Source organism: Carassius auratus, chromosome 36 (assembly GCF_003368295.1).
Source record: "Carassius auratus strain Wakin chromosome 36, ASM336829v1, whole genome shotgun sequence".
In the NCBI taxonomy this organism is placed as follows: Eukaryota; Metazoa; Chordata; class Actinopteri; order Cypriniformes; family Cyprinidae; genus Carassius; species Carassius auratus.
This window is the reverse complement of record NC_039278.1, coordinates 18306005-18326712: the sequence shown is the minus strand read 5'-3', so window position 1 is coordinate 18326712 and position 20708 is coordinate 18306005. Positions and strand designations below refer to the sequence as shown.

The 20708-nt window shown below is 36.6% G+C and overlaps 2 protein-coding genes across 3 annotated transcripts; both read left to right on the top strand.

The window, feature by feature from the left end:
* The first annotated feature begins 1509 nt into the window (after positions 1-1509).
* On the top strand, positions 1510-8748 carry LOC113055505 (solute carrier family 45 member 3). 2 transcript variants are annotated; one of them, XM_026221868.1, is made up of 6 exons: positions 1510-1796; positions 2044-2124; positions 3639-3814; positions 5444-6259; positions 7036-7301; positions 7377-7790. In XM_026221868.1, the coding sequence occupies exons 3-6, from the start codon at positions 3673-3675 to the stop codon at positions 7788-7790; spliced, it is 1638 nt and encodes a 545-aa protein (XP_026077653.1). In that variant the 5' UTR covers positions 1510-1796; positions 2044-2124; positions 3639-3672. The 2 variants fall into 2 exon arrangements, with proteins under 2 accessions (XP_026077653.1, XP_026077654.1); XM_026221869.1 differs by lacking the exons at positions 1510-1796; positions 2044-2124 and having other exon boundaries at positions 3673-3814; positions 7377-8748.
* Positions 8749-13311: 4563 nt separating this feature from the next.
* Positions 13312-19622, top strand: LOC113055504 (Krueppel-like factor 15). The gene is made up of 3 exons (XM_026221867.1): positions 13312-13492; positions 15179-16185; positions 17310-19622. Exons 2-3 carry the CDS (start codon positions 15233-15235, stop codon positions 17476-17478), a joined length of 1122 nt encoding a protein of 373 aa, XP_026077652.1. The 5' UTR covers positions 13312-13492; positions 15179-15232; the 3' UTR covers positions 17479-19622.
* The last annotated feature ends 1086 nt before the right edge of the window (positions 19623-20708 follow it).

Here is a 20708-nt window from a genome sequence, read left to right as displayed (position 1 = left end):
TTTGTTTCTTTGTCAGAACAGACACACTTATTTACTACATTATATTACATCACTTGCTCACCAGTGTATCCTCTGTGGTGAATGGGTGCCGTCAGAATAAGAGTACAAACAAATCCAGGAGAAACGGTTCATAGTTTTTGATGGAATACAAACATGCAGCTTTTCATTTCACCAGATGTTAACTGATGGACTGGAGTGGTGTGGATTATTATGATGTTTTTATCAGCTGTTTGGACTCTCATTCTGACGGCACCCATTCACTGCAGAAGATCCATTTGTGAACAAGTGAAGGAATGCCAAATTTCTCCAAATCTGTTACCATGAACAAACAAACACATATATTTATAATCATATCTATTTTCAGCAAATTTTCTTAGTGGAACTTCATTATTTGTTCATCTCACTTCTAAAGAAAGAGAAAGTTGAATCCGTTTTGACAGTGAGATATCAAGAATGCTGACAGAACTGCATTCCTTTACAAGCATAATACATTGTTGTCTGAATCATCTGAGATAATTGGGATATTTGAGACACCTCCCTATATTCTGTGTTGCTAGTATAATTCTTTATAATATGTCAACATGGATTGAATTAAGATTTAGAGTTTAAATATAGCAGGCTTATGTTTCAGTTACTTATAAAACCAACGTGATTTCCTTAGAGTTTAAGTTAGTCTGTCATTCTATCGTTGTTAACGTAAACATTATGTCGTCAGTAGTTGCGATACTAAATTCCAACACATGGTGGCAGTGTTCCAACTCCTTCAACCACCGTTGTGCTAGTCAGAGACCATTCAAAGACGTTAACGATATATATTGCATTAGTAAAATGTACACTATTGTCCTTGCTACAAAAAGAATTCATTTAACAATAATTATCATCACATTGTAATTTCCTCAAATAAAATGTGCTGACTGTCTTTAGAATAAAACTAAATGACATTAAGTTTCTAAAAAAAAAAAAAAAAGGAAGTTGAAGTGTGGCAAAACACTAAAAAAAGAAGAGGCTGGTTGTGTTAAACTTATAGTGTGAAAAATGTCAAGTTACAAAAGAAACAAACAAGACTTTTAAACGTAGTGTGTGAAATTATGTTTGTGTGTGTGTGTGTGTGTGTGTCCAAAAAGCATTTCTTAATAGGCCTACGTGTTTCCTGTTTTTCAAATAATATTTAAACTATTTAAAAGCAAATTAATAATGAATAAAAGCATCATTACAATGCATAAATATAAATGTGTGACCCTGTAAATGTGAAAAAACTCCTCCAACCTGTATACACAACCGATAAAACAGAAAACTTTCACAAAAGAAAAATGTCAAAAAAACCCTCCACTTTTTTTCCATGTGTAGGTGAGTAGTTCAGATCCCATATTAAACACTGACATCATCATCCTGCCATACTGAACTCCATCTAATGCATCTTGTACAGTAAATATAAGTGCAGTTTTCTGACTTCGTATTCATTAGACAGATTCCTGAAAGTCTTTCCCCTTACAAACTCTCAGACTAAAGCTTCACATGCCAAATAATCCATTAAGGAAATCATCATACATGAAAGCAGACACACATTTTGTGCTTGACTTAAATGGCTTTAATTCATGACCTTCTAAGCAGAGCCTCTGTGATGTGGCTTTCTATACGTGTGTGTTCTCAGCTCATCCCGCCCACTTCCTGCAGCGCTCCTGGAACGGCTCTTCAAACTTCTACTGATGTCACTGCACTTTCTACACATTCACACGGGAATCAATAAAACCACAGCAGACGGCACTCCAAATCACACTTTCAGATGGATATCAAACGTACGTATTGTTTTTGTAACAGTTTGATGATGTGTTGCTGATGTTGCACCTGTAGACATTAAATCATAAAACAGAGCACTGTCTTTGTATTTTTGGCATTTATTCGTTTTAATTTATTACCTTTAAATGTCATGAATAATTGAGTAAATATTGGGTGATTAGTTGTATTTCTTTACAGACAAATAAAAATGATCAATTTAAAAATGTTATTTAATGTTAATATGCTTATTAATTTATCCTAAAACAGGTGTATTCATGCATACAGAATGTCAATTTAAGAAACCAAAAAATTCCAGGAGCTGAAATTCCCTGTCAGAGGCAGCGTCAGGTAAAATGTGACGCGCTTCAGCGCTTGTTCCTGTCTAAAACCTTTTCTTAACTCAGTTATGTTTCAACCTTTTACTCTTAGCTGAGGCAGGAGTCCAGTGTATGTGGCTGACAGCTAAATAAAAGAGTCACTCCTGTTTGTACATGTTGCACTTAAAGATATGTATCCTTCCGTCTCAATAATCTGTCAAATCATTGTGACAGGATGCTGTAACTGTCAATGAGCTTGCTATATTCAGAAAAACAGGTTCAGAACATAAGGGACCTCACAGTATTTATATACAACATCTAGTCATATTTTAAAATGTGAATGTTTTAAAATGTACACTAACTTAAAATTTGTTATTTAAGCTGCATTCATTTGAGAAATTAAAAAAAAAACTATAATTGGTTTGGTGAGTGATAGTTTGAGAAGTAAATTTGGTCGCTGGTGTCCCCTTTCATATTGGTGTTGTGGTGATAAAGCTGAATTTTCAGCATCAGTCCTCAGTGGCAGGTGATACTTCAGAAATCATTCTAATGCTGATTTTCTGCTGCTAAAAAAATAAATTAATTTTTTTTTTATTATTATAATCATTGCGGCTTAATATATATATATATATATATATATATATATATATATATATATATATATTATATATTTTTTTTTTTTTATTGGTACATACATTCTTTGATATACTGAAAGTTAAAGAAAACTGTATTTTATATATATATATATATATATATATATATATATATATATATATATATATATATATATAAAATTAAGACATATTTTTATCTTTACTATCATTATTGGTTAGTTTAATGCATCACTTAATAATGAATCAATTAATAACACCAACAGTATACAATATACAAATCAGGAAAAATCCAATATATATATATATATATATAGATATAGATAGAGAGAGAGAGAAAGAAGAGAGAGAGAGAGAGAGAGAGAGAGAGCATACAATGAAATTTAATCAACTACATTTAAAAAAATGGTAATAATAAAAGCAGATTCATGCCCAAACAAATTGCCTATGCTGTAGAAATGATTGATACATTTGTTGTTTATTGTTGCCATGCATTCAAAATTTTTCATAACAATCAAGGCTGTGTTATGTCCACAATCATAAAACTGCTCTAATAGATGTAGTGCCTTTAAGTTCAAAGATCAGCTGCTGCTTGCTAAGAAACGTATCAATATTTTATAGTCCTGAACAAACACACTGTTGACTAAAGGGGTGTTTTATTCTGCCACACATCCTGGTGTCAACGGTCGTAATCACACGGCTGATTTTCTAATCTTTGTCAGCATGGGAAGTTGACTGGCATACGTGAATACAAATGCTAATGAAATTCTTGAGAAAAACAGCAAATGGGCAATTTTGAAAAGAACACGATTCATATATTCAGTGTATTCTGTATCCATTTGGTAGCTTTGTGGCGGGAAGAGCACGCAACAGAAGACATAATATTGGACATGTGCATTAATAAATGGTCAAACAGCTTCTTTCATCACTGCAGAGTTTGAAGAGGTGAAAGAGAGGAGAATCTGGACATGCATGGCAGGATCTCACAGTTGTTCTTGATTAATGCATTGACATGTGGCCTGGAGGTATGCTTGGCTGCTGGGACCATCTACATCCCACCTATGCTGCTGGAGGCAGGGGTGGAAGAACGATTCATGACTATGGTATTGGGTGAGTCACTCCAAAAGAGATCACTGTCAAAGTTGTTTCAGTAGTGTAGCCGACTAATTACATATCTGGACTGACGAACAAACATTTTAAAGGTGTTGGAACTTCAGATGAGATTATCATGAGCTTCAAGGCTTTCAGTGGTTTTGAAATTTAAAAGAATGTAGGCTAGTAGCCTACAAATATGAGTATGATAATGCTTCTGCATATCAGAAATATGTAAAACATGAGTTGTCAAACTCAAGTTAACAAGTTTGTTAAATGTCATATATTGTATTTAAGTTAAATGATGTTTCTGACAAGACACCAGAAGGTGTGTCGTCCTGTCTTTTTGCCGCTCCTTGAACGCTGACGTAAAAACAAACATAAAGCGATACGTGCGCAGTTCGATTCACGAACACATGACACATGAAAAGAATCGTTCAAATGTATGCACAAGTTGATTTGAACCAGCAATGGTGAATCATTTGACCAATTGTTTACCGAATGAACTAAAATTAACCAAATCTGCCAGACTGCTTACTGAAACAAATGACTCACTTTTATTTCAGATGCATTTTAACGTGGGAACTGTTCATTCCGCCAACATTGCGTAACTTAAAGCTGCAGTAGGGAACTTTTGACGCTCTAGCGGTTAATAAACAGAACTGCTTGTGTCTTGCGGAAGAACATCGTAGCCGGAACTACTTCTCTCTGTTTATGTCTATGAAGAATCACAAAGGTACTGAGTTACTCCGCCGCGGTATCCCCGAAGAAATCTAAAATAGGCCGAATATAAACACTTATTATAGGTGCACCCTAGTGATTCAGGACAAGCTAAAAACACGGTTTGGAAAATGGATTCATGGTGTACTCGCTTATTATATAAATTTTTCTACATTTTGAACAGAAACAAAGTTACGGACCGCAGCTCTGATTGGTTGTTTCTTAACGGGAGCGATGTATATTCAGCAAATGGCAATATGACCACTGGGAGGAGCCAGAGGAGCTTGATTTTTTCACAGATTATCTGTCTCATATTCTACTGTCAGGGCATAATGACAGGTTTAACAAATATGTAAAAAATATATTTTTACAAAAGTTACCTACTGCAGCTTTAAGTTAAGTTTACATGTAAATGCTTACATCTGACTCAATTACTGAGCCACGTCAATGCTTTCATCACCTCTACCTCTGGGGCTTTTGAAACTTTTTAATGCTAAGGGCACTTAAATATGTATCTCCTTGTGAGGGACTACTTTACTGAAATGTAAAAGCAACTGTATTCTAATTATAATAGTATTTAAAAAAATGTTTAAAAAATTGGTTGTTAATTAAATTCATTATAAAGTATGCATTAAACACATTTAAATGTAATTAAATTAAATCCAAACAGTGCATTCAGGTTATAAATGTTTTGTTCCCTGGGAATTGAACCCACAACCTTGCGCTGCTAACTCAGTGCTCTACCACTTTAGCCACAGGAACACGTTTTAATTCAATTATAAAAATTATCAATTAAAATACTAATTAAATAAATTAATTTGTCATTGTACTGTGTTGTATAACATTTCTACAGAAGAAAATAGTATCATATATATGCATTTAGCAGACACGTCCAGACTGCATTTACATTTGATGTTTTTATTTCAGCTGTGGGCCCAGTCCTGGGGCTGATCGCGGTGCCTCTAATTGGTTCGGCGAGTGATAGTTGGAGAAGTAAATATGGTCGCCGGCGTCCCTTCATATGGGTTTTGTGCATGGGCGTCCTGCTCGGACTCTTGATCATCCCTCAGACGTCCACCCTCTTCACCCTGCTCACAAAACGACAGCAGCATTGGCTGAAGGTCCCACTGCTGGTCCTTGCCATTTGTTTGGTGGAATTCTGTGGTCAGGCTTGCTTCACCCCTTTAGAGGCCTTGGTCTCTGACCTCTTTCCTGGAGAGGAAGAGAGTCGCAAGGCTTTTTCCGTCTACTCCCTCATGCTCAGTCTGGGCGGATGCATTGGCTACCTGCTGCCCGCGGTTGACTGGACAACTTCGGACACTGTGGTCTACTTGGGTGGACAAGAAGCCTTCATCTACATTGTTCTGACCTTCATTTTTCTCTCCTGTTTGATGGGTACAACCTTCATCTCTGAGGAGAAGACAGTACGAGAAAGGTTGGGGGAAGCTGAGGTGTCCAGAAAGCCTGAAAAACTAAAGACTTACTGCTGCCCTTGTGTGGCATTCCCCAGATTTCTGCTTTTCCGAAGGACGTACTCTAGTCTCGTTTCTGTGGTTCCCCGACTCTACTCGCTGTGCAGTCGCATGCCAAAAGTCATTGCAAGGCTGTTTGTCGCGGAGCTGTGCAGTTGGATGGCACTTATGTCCTTTATGCTTTTCTACACTGACTTTGTTGGAGAAGGATTGTATAATGGGGTGCCCAGTGAAGAGCCAGGCTCCTCAGGAAGGATCCGCTATGATGAAGGTGACGTATTATCTGGAATATAAAGAAAAAAGTCATTTCTAAAAGTATTTGAAACAAGAGAAATGTACTTGAGAAGCAACACATGATTGATGCATATGATTTTAAAACTAGTTTTCAGGAAATTTTTATTTTTAGAAAAAAGGCATATTGGCTGTAACTGGGGCCCATTATGTACCCTTTAGGGGTAACACTTTTTTTTTTTCTTTAGAGAGAGTGTAGAGTAATAGAAATGTATGTCGTCTGGATGCACTTGCAGGTTTTTTTCTTCACTTGTTTTACATTTAACCAACACAAAAGTCTGTTAAAAAAAAAAACAAAAAAAACAAAAGAGATTATTATTATTAAGACAAATTGTGTTCATATTCAAGATGAGACTAGACTCTGAATTAATTTCAGTTGGTGTTAGCATGTTGCTAAGCTAACAGCACTCTTGCAAGAATAAATATACTCATATACCACATGAAAAAAAAAACTTTTTTTATGAAAAGTTTACTTGTAATGCATCACTCCCAACACTGATTACAATTTTTATAATGTTACTAAAATAATTTCTTCTTTAAAAAATTATGTTTGCTTAAACTTGCTATCCATTACAGAATCCTGAAAAAGATCCCATAAAACATACTAAGCAGCAACTGTTTTCAGCATTGATAATAATAAGAAACTTTTTTGAGAAGCATATTAAAATGATTTATGAAGGATTATGTGACAATGAAGTAATGGCTTGTATATGTATGGAATCTAAGTGTTTTAATGTCATTTTTATGTCACTGCAGGTGTTCGAATGGCCAGTCTGGGTCTTTTCCTACAATGTGTGACCTCTGTGATCTTCTCATTGCTAATGGAGCGTATGGTGTTGTGTATCGGTGCCAGGAAGCTGTATCTGAGCAGCGTGGTTCTGCTGGCTGTGAGTACAGCAATTATGACCATATCCCACAACATTATACTAGTCACCATCATGGCTGCTGCTACAGGATACACCTTCTGCACCCTGCAAATTCTGCCATACACACTCACATGTTTATACCACTCAAATGCACAGGTAAGAGCTTCAAACAAAGCTTATGCATTTGCATATCTGTATTTATCCTAAACAGTTGCACTTCTTAATTTCCAGGTCTTTTTCTCCACCGAAAGGAGCAATTTTCCTCTCAGGGAGGAAGATCTAATGCTAATCAGATCAGAGATGCCATCCTCGACTAAGCAGAAAAGAGCTAATGGGTGCGTCAATGGGTATCCAGGTACGATACCCTTCCATAGCAATATAAAAAACTCACAACCACATGATCTGCATGTGTCTTTCACCATGGACACACAACCCTCAGCCCAAAGAGGCATGGGCACAGACATCGCCATTTTAGACAGTGCCTACCTGCTGTCTCAGGTGGTCCCGTCCCTCTTCATGGGCTCCATCGTCCAACTCTTCCACAGTGTGACCGCATACATGGCCTGTGCATCTTTGTTGAGTCTGGTGGCTGTGTATTTCTCCAGTAAGATTGTCTTTGAGAAGGCGGATATTGATGCAAGATGACAGGGATGTTCCCAAAAGAGACTCTGGATAGTTACAAAAAACTATAAAGGGCAGCTGGTTCTGTTTAGTAGTTTTGGAAAGAGCGATGGTAATGTGCAATTAAATGCCTTATGTAATTTAAGTAATTTATTGGAAAAACAAAAAAAAACCTTAAGCTATATGATTTTCAACAAACAATATATGGTCATGCATATATATAAAAAGTCTTATTTGAGCATTGATTTATTTGCTGGAACTATTGTTATCTAACCTGCGCTTACTGTGTCTGTCTGTGTTCCCTTGCTTTTTACCAATATATTTAGTTCCTGTTCTTTTCTGTTTCCCCTTCAGGTTCCTGTTTGCCCATTTTTGGTTTTGCTCATTACTTTGTTAAGTTTATTAACAGTACATACCAGCATCTGTTTTACCCTCATTAGTGGTCTTATTAAGTCTCTCTCTTTTTTCTCTTTGTGTTTGTCAGTTAATGTAGATGTTAGGCTGTGTGTAAGCTCTTAGTCGTTGGAGGAGGATAACCAATTAAAGGACTTTAGATTATTGGAATAACCTTTGTCTGCCTGCTTCATCATCCTAACAGCAGAGTACGACGATATCATATCTGCAATATTACACAATTGTATGCCTTTAAAGCAGAGAAATAACATACTTGGGTGTATTGAAGTGCAGGAAAGTAAATATGCTAAATGTTTGCTTTAAAGCAAGGACGAGTGATTGTTTCAAGTTTTAAATCTTGTGACACCCTGTACAACCTGTTAAAAAAAAAGTGCTGTTTACATGTTTGGTTCAGAGATCGTTGACTATCTGAAGAGAGAAAGGAACAAGTCTGAAGTTTTGCGGGCTATTTTCTTTGTTTTCTTTGTTAGTGCTTAAAGAGCAACAAAAAGACTAGATTGGATGTCTTAATGGCTTATTTTATTTGATACATCTTTGAGATTGCAGACAAATAAATGTATTCATTGCATTTTGTTTCAAATAGTTCCTTGTACTGTACTTTTACAGTAGGTACTTTTTTTGTGTTTGATGTAAGATATAATGTTGCTATCTTAAAAGGCATTTGCAAGTAAATTTGTTAAATTAAATTAACTAAATAAAATCTAAAACTTAGAATGAACTTTATAATTGAGGTCTGGCTATGTTAGGAATGGCATAATACACTTTTAATCATAGCCGGTTAGTTCTTGACTTGGGACGGGTGGCACTGGTCAGTTCTTTATTAACCACTGCCATCTAGTGTATCTGTAGCATCTGGTTTCTTTTTTTTTTTCATAGTCAAAGCAGACCAATTTACCAACCATTGCTCCATTCACTCGGTTCTTATTTTCCCATGTTCTTCTTTTCTCTTTCCATTCAGTTCTCTCTGTATACGTACAGTGTTGGATAGACTTTAAGACTGTTAGGTTCTGATCAGGTAATGGATGAGTAAACCCCGACAGGTGATTAGCTTTCAATGGTGTATTCAGAGAAAAGGAAGGTCCACAGATGTACAAAGGTGAAAACATCTGCAAAAATAAATACAATATAGAAATGAATAAACTAAAGATATATATAAACAATAGTAACATTTACTGTTACATAATGAAACCAAAGCATTCATAATTATTCACATTGGCATTTCTCTCCTGAACAGTTAAATGAAAGGAGACCAGATACTTCACAGAAAACTTGAAGTCATGAGTGATCGTTTGTCCCTATGAACATAAAGCTTCCATATATAGATAAAATCATGGCGCATATGAGTAACATTTACATAAACAGAATGCTAAACACTCATTTGGTCTTGTAGCAGATTAATAGAACAATATCAAGTTGTAAGACATCATAACACTGATTGACATCTTTATAAAGAGTAAATAATCAAACATTAAATAATATTCCCGATCGTAACACTAAAGAACGATCGTTATCGGACATGTCTAGGCATGTTTATATGGAACAAATGCATATAACACTGTGCTAACACAAATAAAAATAGAACAGGCTTACTTTGTGCTCAGTGACTAAAACCTTAATATTAAGCAGTCGTGTACAGTAGCTTTACTTCGTTACTGTACCTTACTTAAGTACATTTTCAAGTATCTGTACTTTACTGGAGTAGTTTTATTTTGAGTAACTTTTACTTTTACTTCACTACATTCCAAAGCATAAGATCGTACTTTTAACTTCACTACATTTCATAAAACATATCGTTACTCCCTATAATATATCACGTGCTCCGACACGCAGAAGCGGTGTCTGATTCATCATGACCGAACTGAGTCTTTTCAAAATAAACTTTTAAATCGGATCGCAAATCGCACCAAACGATTCGTTTACGAATTAGAATGATCCGATTGCAGCTGTTCTGGAGTCGACCACTCACTGATTCAAATGAACCGTTTAGTGTGAGTCTACAGAAGTACGAACCGGGAGATCTTGTGAGCGCGTGCATCTGATGTTGCTAAAAACAAGTTATTAATGTAGAAATTTAGGATTAATTATTGTAACTGAAAATCATATTTTTTATTATTTATTTTATTTTGATAATTTAGAAGTATTACTGAAATACAACCTTTTTTTTGTTTCAAACAGTTCATTGAACAATAGGCTAATAAATGAAGTACCTGAAGCTGACAATGAAGTAAATGTATAATAATTAGCAAAGATGATTAATTTAGTGCTGTAAACGCGCGTGAGGGGCGGAAACGCGCCGCGGAGCGTCAGACACGCGTGAGGACCAAACACAGCAGAATTGTAGGATAAACTTCACTCCTCTTATTATTTCTCTTTTACTATAGCGATTTATTTTTAGATACGTGATCTGAGTCTTTCATAGAGTTGTAGAGTTAGAGTTATTAGAGAAATAGAGTTATTTTTTACATTCTTGGGTCGAAGTTTTCAGATCGGCAATTCGGAGCCTGTTCGCGACTTCAGATCGGCACTTCGGAGCCTGTTCGCGACTCGGTTGATTCAGATCGGCACTTCGGAGCATGTTCGCGACTCGGTTGATTCAGATCGGCACTTCGGAGCCTGTTCGCTACTCGGTTGATTCAGATCGGCACTTCGGAGCCTGTTCGCCACTCCGTTGATTCAGATCGGCACTTCGGAGCATGTTCGCGACTCGGTTGATTCAGATCGGCACTTCGGAGCCTGTTCGCGACTCGGTTGATTCAGATCGGCACTTCGGAGCCTGTTCGCTACTCGGTTGATTCAGATCGGCACTTCGGAGCATGTTCGCGACTCGGTTGATTCAGATCGGCAGTTCGGAGCATGTTCGCGACTCGGTTGATTCAGATCGGCACTTCGGAGCATGTTCGCGACTCGGTTGATTCAGATCGGCACTTCGGAGCCTGTTCGCGACTCGGTTGATTCAGATCGGCACTTCGGAGCCTGTTCGCTACTCGGTTGATTCAGATCGGCACTTCGGAGCATGTTCGCGACTCGGTTGATTCAGATCGGCAGTTCGGAGCATGTTCGCGACTCGGTTGATTCAGATCGGCACTTCGGAGCATGTTCGCGACTCGGTTGATTCAGATCGGCACTTCGGAGCCTGTTCGCGACTCGGTTGATTCAGATCGGGACTTCGGAGCATGTTTGAGTTTTTTTTTTTTTTAATTCAGATCTGGACATCGAAGCAGGAAGTGTTTGTCAAACAGTTAATTGGTGATAAATGAAAATTTGGACTTGAGGCTTTTTTTTACCTGTCGATTCAGCATGTACATGGACCCACACACAAAGGTGGACACACTCACACAACTTAATCATCAGTAGGGCTCTTAACTTTTCATCCATTGTTATTAAGGACGTAGTGTCACAGATCGCAAGAGGCGAAGACTCAAGTGCAGCCAGATGGGAAGACTTTATTTATACGTCACCAAAATAAACAAAAACACAACTGAAACACACATACCATACTTTCTCCTACTGAATCAGATGAGACAGAGATATTACTTATTGGACCAAAAAGCAGTACACAGAATCTATTGGATTACAATTTGCAACTATGCATGTACTGTTATTATCTCTGCAACTTGTAATTTGAAAATCATATTTCCCATGTTACATGTAACTGCATTCTTCCATCTTAGAAACACTGCCAAGCTACAAAACACGTTACCTGTTTCTGATGCAGAAAAGCTAGTTCATGCATTCATGACCTCGACTGGACTATCGCAATGCAAACAAGCTAAAGGTAGTCCAAAATGTAGTGGCTAGAGTCCTTACCAAGAAAACATGATCATTACCCCAATTTCACACTCGCTGCACTGGCTACCTATTAAGTTCCTAGTTACAAAATATTATTACTTACTCTCTTGTTTAAATCTAGACGCAACTCTTTGACCAAGCATTCAAATAATGCATCTCACAATCTTGTACAGCAGTTATATCTGATAAAATGTACATTACTCCTTATCTTGGGTTGAAAAATCTTTTTTTGCTTGGTTGGAACAGCAGCTACACTACATTTCTATTTGTTTCTCTGTTTCTGCCATGGGACTGGCATACCGTGGTAGGAATTACACAAGCTTTAGTCTGGATCAAGCCCTTACAAAGATCTGAGATATGATGCAAACCTCTCCAGCCCTCAGATGATGCCAACCCTGAAACAACATGCTACCAAATTTTGCTACATGTTTGATTGCAACATTTTGCTACATGTTTGATGTTTCTTTGCTGTTAAGTGTTCATCATCGGTTTGATTTACATCATTAACTGAATTTTACCATATTTCTGCCATATCTACATCAAACTGACAGTCACCACTGACAAGTTACTACTAAATATAATGTAGAAACGTAATTTTCAGTAAAGCTGCTTTGAAACTATTTGTTTTGTGAAAAGCGCTGCAAATAAACTGGTGTGAGAGCATCTGCAATTGCCTGATGTCAAGAAGGGCAGCAAGAAGCCAATTTTCTCCAAGAAAAACATCAAGGAAGTTCTGCAGGAAGAACAATGATTGGACAGCAGAAGACTTGTGCAAAGTTAGCCTTTAAAACTTCATTATACCATAGAAACATGTGGAAAAATAATGTGCAAATATTGAAGCAGCAAACTTTGCAGAACACAATTTATGTCATTGCCAAAACATTTGGTCATAACTGTAAGTAGCAGTAGGACAGTACTTTATATGCATGGCCACAAGAAAAATAAAAGTGTTTACAATGATATTTAAAGTAACTATGAAAATTATAAAAAAATTAATATTTATATTTTAACACAAAATTATATATACTTTACAATTATATGTATATATACATTTTCTAGAAATCATTTGGATTTTACTTTTTTATTATGCATGCATTAAAAGCATGGTTATATTTCTATGGTTCTAGAACATATTTCGGGTTTGAATAGGTTAAATATTTTGCTTGCATGCAATACATATAAATGTGCATAAATGCATCAAAAGCTGTAATTTTTTTCCCCTTTGCTTTCGTTGGATGTTTTTCCTGTACTTATAAATAATTCATGCAGCCATTTACTCTAACCAATGACGTACCTCGTTTTAGGGCGAGCCTCCGCCACACAACCAATCAGAAGCGAGGAATCGGATCCGTGCCCTAGAGTGCATTTCGATGCGTGTCATGTGACAGACCTCTGTGAGAAATGCCAACATGGAACCGTGGCAAGGACGATGTTCTTCCCAACAATAACATTGAAAGGGGCATCTGGATTCATCCTATTTCGCACATCCACAATCTGGACATTTCAATCCATATTTACACAAGGTAATGAGGCTACGTATATCGTTTTACGTTCTGTAAACCAACCCGAAGTCGATTTTTTTTAACAGAGGGTCAGATTCGATCTAAACGACCCGACTTTGATGAACTTGACACCTGTTTCTGAGAATGTTGTGGCCGTGTTGTCCAAAAGCCGCTGTTTTTGTCGCCTGTGTGTTGGAGCATGTGTGCAGGCCTGTTTTCCTGCCCTGCTGACGCACTTTTGTGAAACACATGTCTAGAGCCTCGTGTGTGTGTGTGTGTGCTATAGTTGAGCATTGCTGCTCTGTTGTTGCCAGTTTTATTATGTCGTTCCTCTTGTAATTGGTTAAGTGTGCATTGTGATTTATGTTGTGATGGTGTTTTCAACAGCCCCTCCTCTTTCCATCCCATAAACCTCGGTGCTTTAATGTCTGCAAACATTGTGATGATGAGCATGGGCGCATGTAAATATTGCCCCCAGAACGGTTTGGACCCTTATCAAAAAGCATTTTTTTTTCATTGCATCAGATTAAAACATTACAACAATTGTAAGCTAACCTAACTACATACAGACCATCTGACCTTAAGGTGATTCGTATCGGATGTAGAATTAAGTTATGAATCAAAAGTTGTCCAATTGTTTTATATATTACTTTAAAAAAAAAAAAAAAAAAATATATATATATATATATATATATATATATATATATATATATATATATATATATTTTAAGCTTTTGATGTTAATCTAAGTTGACCAATGAATAAGGTTTCATCATGTAGTACTAGATAAACAAATATCCTGCCAATAATTTGTGAATAATTAATTAACTTTTATTGTAAATATATATGTATGTGTGTGTGTGTGTGTGTGTGTACTGTACAGACCAGAAGTTTGGACACACCTTCTCATTCAAAGAGTTTTCTTTATTTTCATGACTATGAAAATTGTAGATTCACACTGAAGGCATCACAACTATGAATTAACATATGTGGAATTATAAATGGAATTATATACATAACAAAAAAGTGTAAAAAAAAAAAAACTGAAAATATGTCATATTGTAGGTTCTTCAAAGTAGCCACCTTTTGCTTTGATTACTGCTCTGCACACTCTTGGCGTTCTCTTGATGAGCTTCAAGAGGTAGTCACCTGAAATGGTCTTCAACACTCTTGAAGGAGTTCCCCGAGAGATGTTTAACACTTGTTGGCCTTTTGCCTTCAGTCTGTGGTCCAGCTCACCCCTAAACCATCTCGAATGGGTTCAGGTCCGGTGACTGTGGAGGCCAGGTCATCAGGTGCAGCACCCCATCACTCTCCTTCTTGGTCAAATAGCCCTTGATGCCTTCAGTGTGACTCTACAATTTTCATAGTCATAAAAATAAAGAAAACTCTTTGAATGAGAAGGTGTGTCCAAACTTTTGGTCTGTACTTTATGTATATATAATATATCTATATCTATCTTTCTATCTATCTATCTATATTAATATTATGTAAGTGTGTGTATATGTATATGAAATATATGTATGTCATGTATATGAAGTATAAATAATATTATATACTTTTTTCATCATGGTTTTTTTTGTGTGGAATGTGACCTGGAAATGTATTCACTTACATTTTTTATGTCTAAAGTGTCCAAATACTTTATCGTGCCACTGCACTACTTATCCTGGTTATTCCATTTCTAACTTCTTCTTTTTTTTGCAGTGTTTACAAATCGTGGCAACACCTTCAGCCTTCCTCTGATCTGCACACCAACAAATGGTCTCCATAAGTGACAAAGTGGTGGCCACTGCTAATGAATCGTTTGCGGACCATGCCTTGGCCACCTTGCCCTTCGTGGAAGTGGCAGGCAGTGAGAGCAGCGAGAGGGGCAGCTCCATCTCATGCTCCAGTCCCGAAACCGGAGATGCTGGAGCTCAGCTCGACTACAGCCCTGGGTTGGAAGACGAGGACGATGGGCCGCTGCAGATCTTTTTCGACTCCACGGAGGAGATGTTGACTCAGCCGCCCAGGATGCCTGATTTTATACCCCAGCTCTCCAGCACCTTTTCTCCAACCCTGGAGGACATTGAGGAGTTCTTGTTGGAGAAGATGGAGCTTTTAAGTGATGCTCCTCTTAGTCCAGAGGAAAAGGCAAAGGAGGATGAGCCTCCCATACAGCCGTCTTCCCCCGTTGACATAGAGCCGAAATTCAGCCCGATGACAATGTCTCCTAACGCTCAGAGTGTTAACACCACGGCTAGTGCTACGCCGTTGCTCATTGGTGCTCCATTTGTGTTTCAATTGCAACCTCTCCAGCTAAGCCACACCCTCCCACAGCCAGACACCCAATCGGGTGTGGCCAGTGGGCTTCAGGTGGCCCATCTGGTGCTTGGTGTCCAAGGGGCACAGAACATTACCCTCCTTTCACCGCAGGTGCCCTCAGCAACTCTCCTCCCCATTGTTGGTGAGGCCGTCAACCAAGACCAAAAGTATGTGAAGATCGCTCCCTTGCCTATTGCCATCAGGGCGGTCGGAATAGCGGGCACAGGCCTGGTCAAAGCCATCACACCACGTCCATCCAGGTCCTCCACGGAAACCTTGCGGGTACATAAATGCTCTCACCCTGGGTGTGAGAAGATGTACACCAAGAGCAGCCACCTGAAGGCTCATTTCCGCAGACACACAGGAGAGAAACCCTACCTGTGCAGCTGGCCAGACTGTGGCTGGAGGTGAGTGTCGAAACTAGAAAATAATCGACTTGAAAGCCAGATGATTAAAATGAATTCTCTTTGCTTTCTTAACAGTCAAGTCACATTTATTTCAGTAGCGTTTAATACAGTACAGATCGTTTCAATGCAGTTGCACAGTAATAAACACGAAACATATTAAAGTACAATACAATTTTAGCAGCTCTAAAAAGACAAAGTGTCATTATTCAGTTCAGTTTAGTTTAGTGATGATTCAGATTAGTTAAATAACAATGTAAATGTTGCTATAGTTCAACTATAAAGTAGCTCTACACAAGATAAAAGTGTCATTTTACACTGTTTTGGTCTTATTGTGTAATATTCGTTGGAGCACAAAATGTCTTAATATTTCATAAAAACCTTCCCCATCTTTGAAACAACTTTTCTCTTTGGCTGATGTCATCTAGGCTGAACAAGCCATTGCTAATGCCTGGTAGCATTGGATTGCACAAGACTTTTTAAAATGTTTTTGAAAGATGTCTCTTATGATTAACAAGGATGCATTTATCTGACCAGAAATATGTGCGTGTTTAAAAGAAAAAAAAAGGTGCTGCTTCATATTTTTGTAGAAAGCATGATCCTTTTTTTCAGGATTCCTTGATCATTATAAAGTTAGAAATAACTGCATTTATATGATTTAGAAATCTTTTGTGGCATTAAAAATATATTTACTGTTACTTTTGATCAATTAAATGTGTCCTTGCTGAATTGAAGTATTAATAAAAATAAAAAGTATTAAAAGTTGGCCCCAGTTTTTTTGAATGGTAGTGTATTTGGTGCAAAACGTGTAAATATAAGGAAATTTAAAAATAATGAAATGTCATTATTAATATAAATGTGTATATATATATATATATTATATAATTATAATTTTTACTTTTTTTTTTTGTTGTTTTGTAGCAATGCTCAAAATATTGAGAAATATCTAGAAATATCTCTTTGTGAGAGCAATTTCAATAAAATGATTTTTAGAAAATGTTTATCTAGTACTAAATGATGAAAGTTTATTCATTGGTCAACTTAGATTAATATCAAAAGCTGTAATAAGACCTTGATTGAATGATTTGGGCTGATGTGGATGTCCTGCTGTGTTTTGTGCATTAAAGGTTCTCTCGCTCTGATGAGCTGTCCCGCCATCGGCGCTCTCACTCGGGAGTCAAGCCTTATGAGTGCACAATGTGTGACAAAAAGTTCGCCAGGAGTGACCACCTGTCCAAACACACTAAGGTGCACCGGGGTCCTCGTGCCGGCAGACTGGTCAGGGCAAACGTCTGATCGCCGCATAAACCTGGAGTGTGATTCCTGGAGTCTGAGAGGGAAAGCTATGATACCTACAGTATACAGGCTCACAGCCCGTAACCTTCCGCCTTCATTCTTGTCTCGGTTTCTTCCCCCACTTTTTTATCGTTTATCTTGGTGCTACAGTCAGCTAACTTGAAACTCAGGGATGTGATTGTTAAGCTCAAAGCAGATTTCTGGCTTTTTGGTGGGCTGAAGTAAAGCTCACAGTCGATTTCATCACGTTTCGTCCTTCGCTGGTGTCGAGCTACAGGTTGAGCTGCAACAGATTTCCAGATCTGTATTTATTGCCTTTAAACAGAGGTTGCAGGAAGTCTGGTGATCTAAAGGGCGATACACAGGCTAATTTGAAGAAATGCGTTTCTTGTACAGTTTGTGAAGATTGTGTTAAAGATCTAACCAGGTGAAAACATAAAAGGACCAGAGTGTTAAAACCAGATTGAAGAAGAATTTCCCTTAAATTAAGACGAAATGCACTATAATTTAGGCTATGCTCATCAAGCATGGGCTCTGTCAGGGTGAATCTCAAGAAAAATGCTATAGAAATGCAATATTTAGTCCCACAAAATGCAATAAAAAAATAATGTTTTACTTGTATGTTGCATAAAGAATAGTTCTTATGACAGTTAAGTATATTTAAAACTATAAAATGTCAGTAACCATATAAACATGCAAAAAGCAGCATATTTTCATCAGTGTAATGTAAAAACATCTCATGACCCTATTGTAAAAAAAATAAAATAAATCAAAAACCATATTGCTCAGCAAAATATATTTAAATGATATAGTACTATTGTTAGTGTACATTATGGTAATATTAGTTGTTCAAATTAATTGAGACTTTTTTATCTTTATCTTACAGTCATGCGAATCAGATTGTTCTTTGCAGAGAAATTGGGGTGGACAAATGCACTTAATTGACATTAAAATAATGTCACAATATGAAAGAAGTCATTTTATTTCATTCAAATAATTTTATTTGACATTTCTCGTGAGATTCACCTTATTAAAGTACTCTGCTGGAGTACAGCGCTTTTAAAATGAATTATTACAGAATGCAAAATTAGGTCTGATGCAGTTATTTGTGACATGTCACAGTGTTTTAGAATATATTTTACTTTTTTATGTTATGTTTTATGCAAACATTTTAGTCCCCGCCCCTTCCTTTTCGTGCAAACCCAATCGCGTTGAAATACCTGTAATTTTCATGGCCCAATCACATCCCTGCGCCAGCTGAAGGCTAATTATGCATCAAGTTGCTCTCCACATTTTTTTTTTCTCGTGCCTCATCTCTCTCAGTCTATTGAGAGCGAATGCCAAACCAGGGGTCCCGTGTCTGTATGGGGCCGTGGATAACATCACTACATGTATGGATGAACTTTTGTACTGTAAAACATATAAGCTAGAAACAATTTTCTCTTCGATCAGTAATCACACAAAGAGAATTGTTTCCTTTATGTTGTCGTAATGTGCTTTTTGCATTAGATCAATGCATTTTTTCTACTTAGTGCCGTGTCACGGTTGATAAGCTAAATCGCTGAGGACAGGTGTTACTGTCCATAAAAAACTGGCAGCTGATCGCTTCCTGTCGAAATGAAGCTATCTGGACATCATTTTACCGATACGTCATTGAAGGCTTCAACTCTCATTAATTGGGACTGTGCTTAAGTTTCTTTTCAAAAAGGGTCATGTTAATCTACCACATGGAGTGAATTTCCTTGACATCATCTAGCCTTTTTACTTCTGGTCTTAAGTACTTTATGCATTATTTTTGTTCCCTCTACTTAGTAGCTCATGTAGGCTTTCTTGAACTATCAGGTGCTCGCTTAGTATCTGGACTTATCAATACTCTAAACTTTGTAGCAGTTTCTGAATGATCACGTAGGTACTTCTTTTTTAATATCACATCGAGAGCATCCTGATTTACAGTGTTTCCACTAGTACTGTCATGTAAGATCTTCAGTTTCTTGTTCTCTCTCTCTCTTTTTTTTTTTGAAGGGAGATGTCTGTTTTGGGGAATTATAACATTATTTTCCCTTGCAAGGGCTCATCCTTGATTTTTCTGCCGCCACCTTCAACCCAATAAAGGCGTTAAATTATTTCCTTTATCTACAACATCATGTTAATGCATTAACAGTTTCCATTTACACAGACCATCCGACTATAGCTTCTCTCATACCATATAGATGGTCAAAGTTGGTCAAATTTAGATTATATTTTTTGAATAACTGAAAAATGCTATTTTCCAATGTATTTTCCCTTTTTTGGGAAGCTGTGTCATCTTCAAGGTTTAGACAAGTCTAATTGGCTATTCAAAGGAAAGTTCTGGGTTAAATATAACTTAAATCTTGACTTGACATACTAACTCTAACCATTATTATATGAAGGTAAACATATGAATTAGTTTTTTTCTGACAGTGTGAAAATCAATGTTTTAGTGTTATTTATAAACTATATTAGTATGATGTTTTTTTTTTCATTTTAAATTGTATACACATTTGTCATTTATATTAGTTTTTTTGTTAGTATTTCTTTTTAGCTTTATTTTTATTTCAGTTGTATTTTTTAAGTCATTTTACTACAACTTATTTCAGTTAGTTGTTACATTTCATATTTTCATTTAGACGATTTAAATGATTTATATGATTACAGCATTTTAATTTGTTTTTTTTTAAATATATTTTCAGCATTCATTTTAATTAGAATTTTTATGCTTTTGTCATTTATGTTTAAATATTTTTAATTAGATTTCAGTTCTTCTTTCAGTTTTATTTGTAGTCATTTTAGTACTTCAGCTTATTTTATTTCAGTTATAGTTGCAAAGGCAACATTTATACACCTGTATAGTTTTAGATTTATTTAACAATAACGATGCAAAGTGCAAAGATATCAGAAAGAGATTTCCACTTAAAGGAATTACGGTAGTTATGCGTAACCAGAAGCTTTATCAGCCTATTTTAGACAAAATTAAGATTTTAAAGGTTAATTAATAAACATTTTTGTATGTACAGGTGCATCTCAAAAAGTTTGAATATCATGGAAAAGTTTAATTTAATTTAAAAAAAGCAAAATTTCTTATATTAAATAAGTTATATAAGTGCTCCAAAATCTCCTGGTAGATGGATAAATTGACTTTGGACTTGATAAAACACAATGGAGCACCACCAGCAGACGTCACAGCACCCAAATCATCTCTGACTTCAGAA

Coding starts and splice junctions, on each gene's coding strand:
- LOC113055504 (XM_026221867.1), top strand. CDS start 15,233: ATGGTCTCCATAAGTGACAAAGTGGTGGCCACTGCTAATGAATCGTTT. Junction 16,186..17,309: donor TGGCCAGACTGTGGCTGGAG/GTGAGTGTCGAA, acceptor TGTGCATTAAAG/GTTCTCTCGCTCTGATGAGC.
- LOC113055505 (XM_026221869.1), top strand. CDS start 3,673: ATGCATGGCAGGATCTCACAGTTGTTCTTGATTAATGCATTGACATGT. Junction 6,260..7,035: donor AAGGATCCGCTATGATGAAG/GTGACGTATTAT, acceptor ATGTCACTGCAG/GTGTTCGAATGGCCAGTCTG. Junction 7,302..7,376: donor TATACCACTCAAATGCACAG/GTAAGAGCTTCA, acceptor CTTAATTTCCAG/GTCTTTTTCTCCACCGAAAG.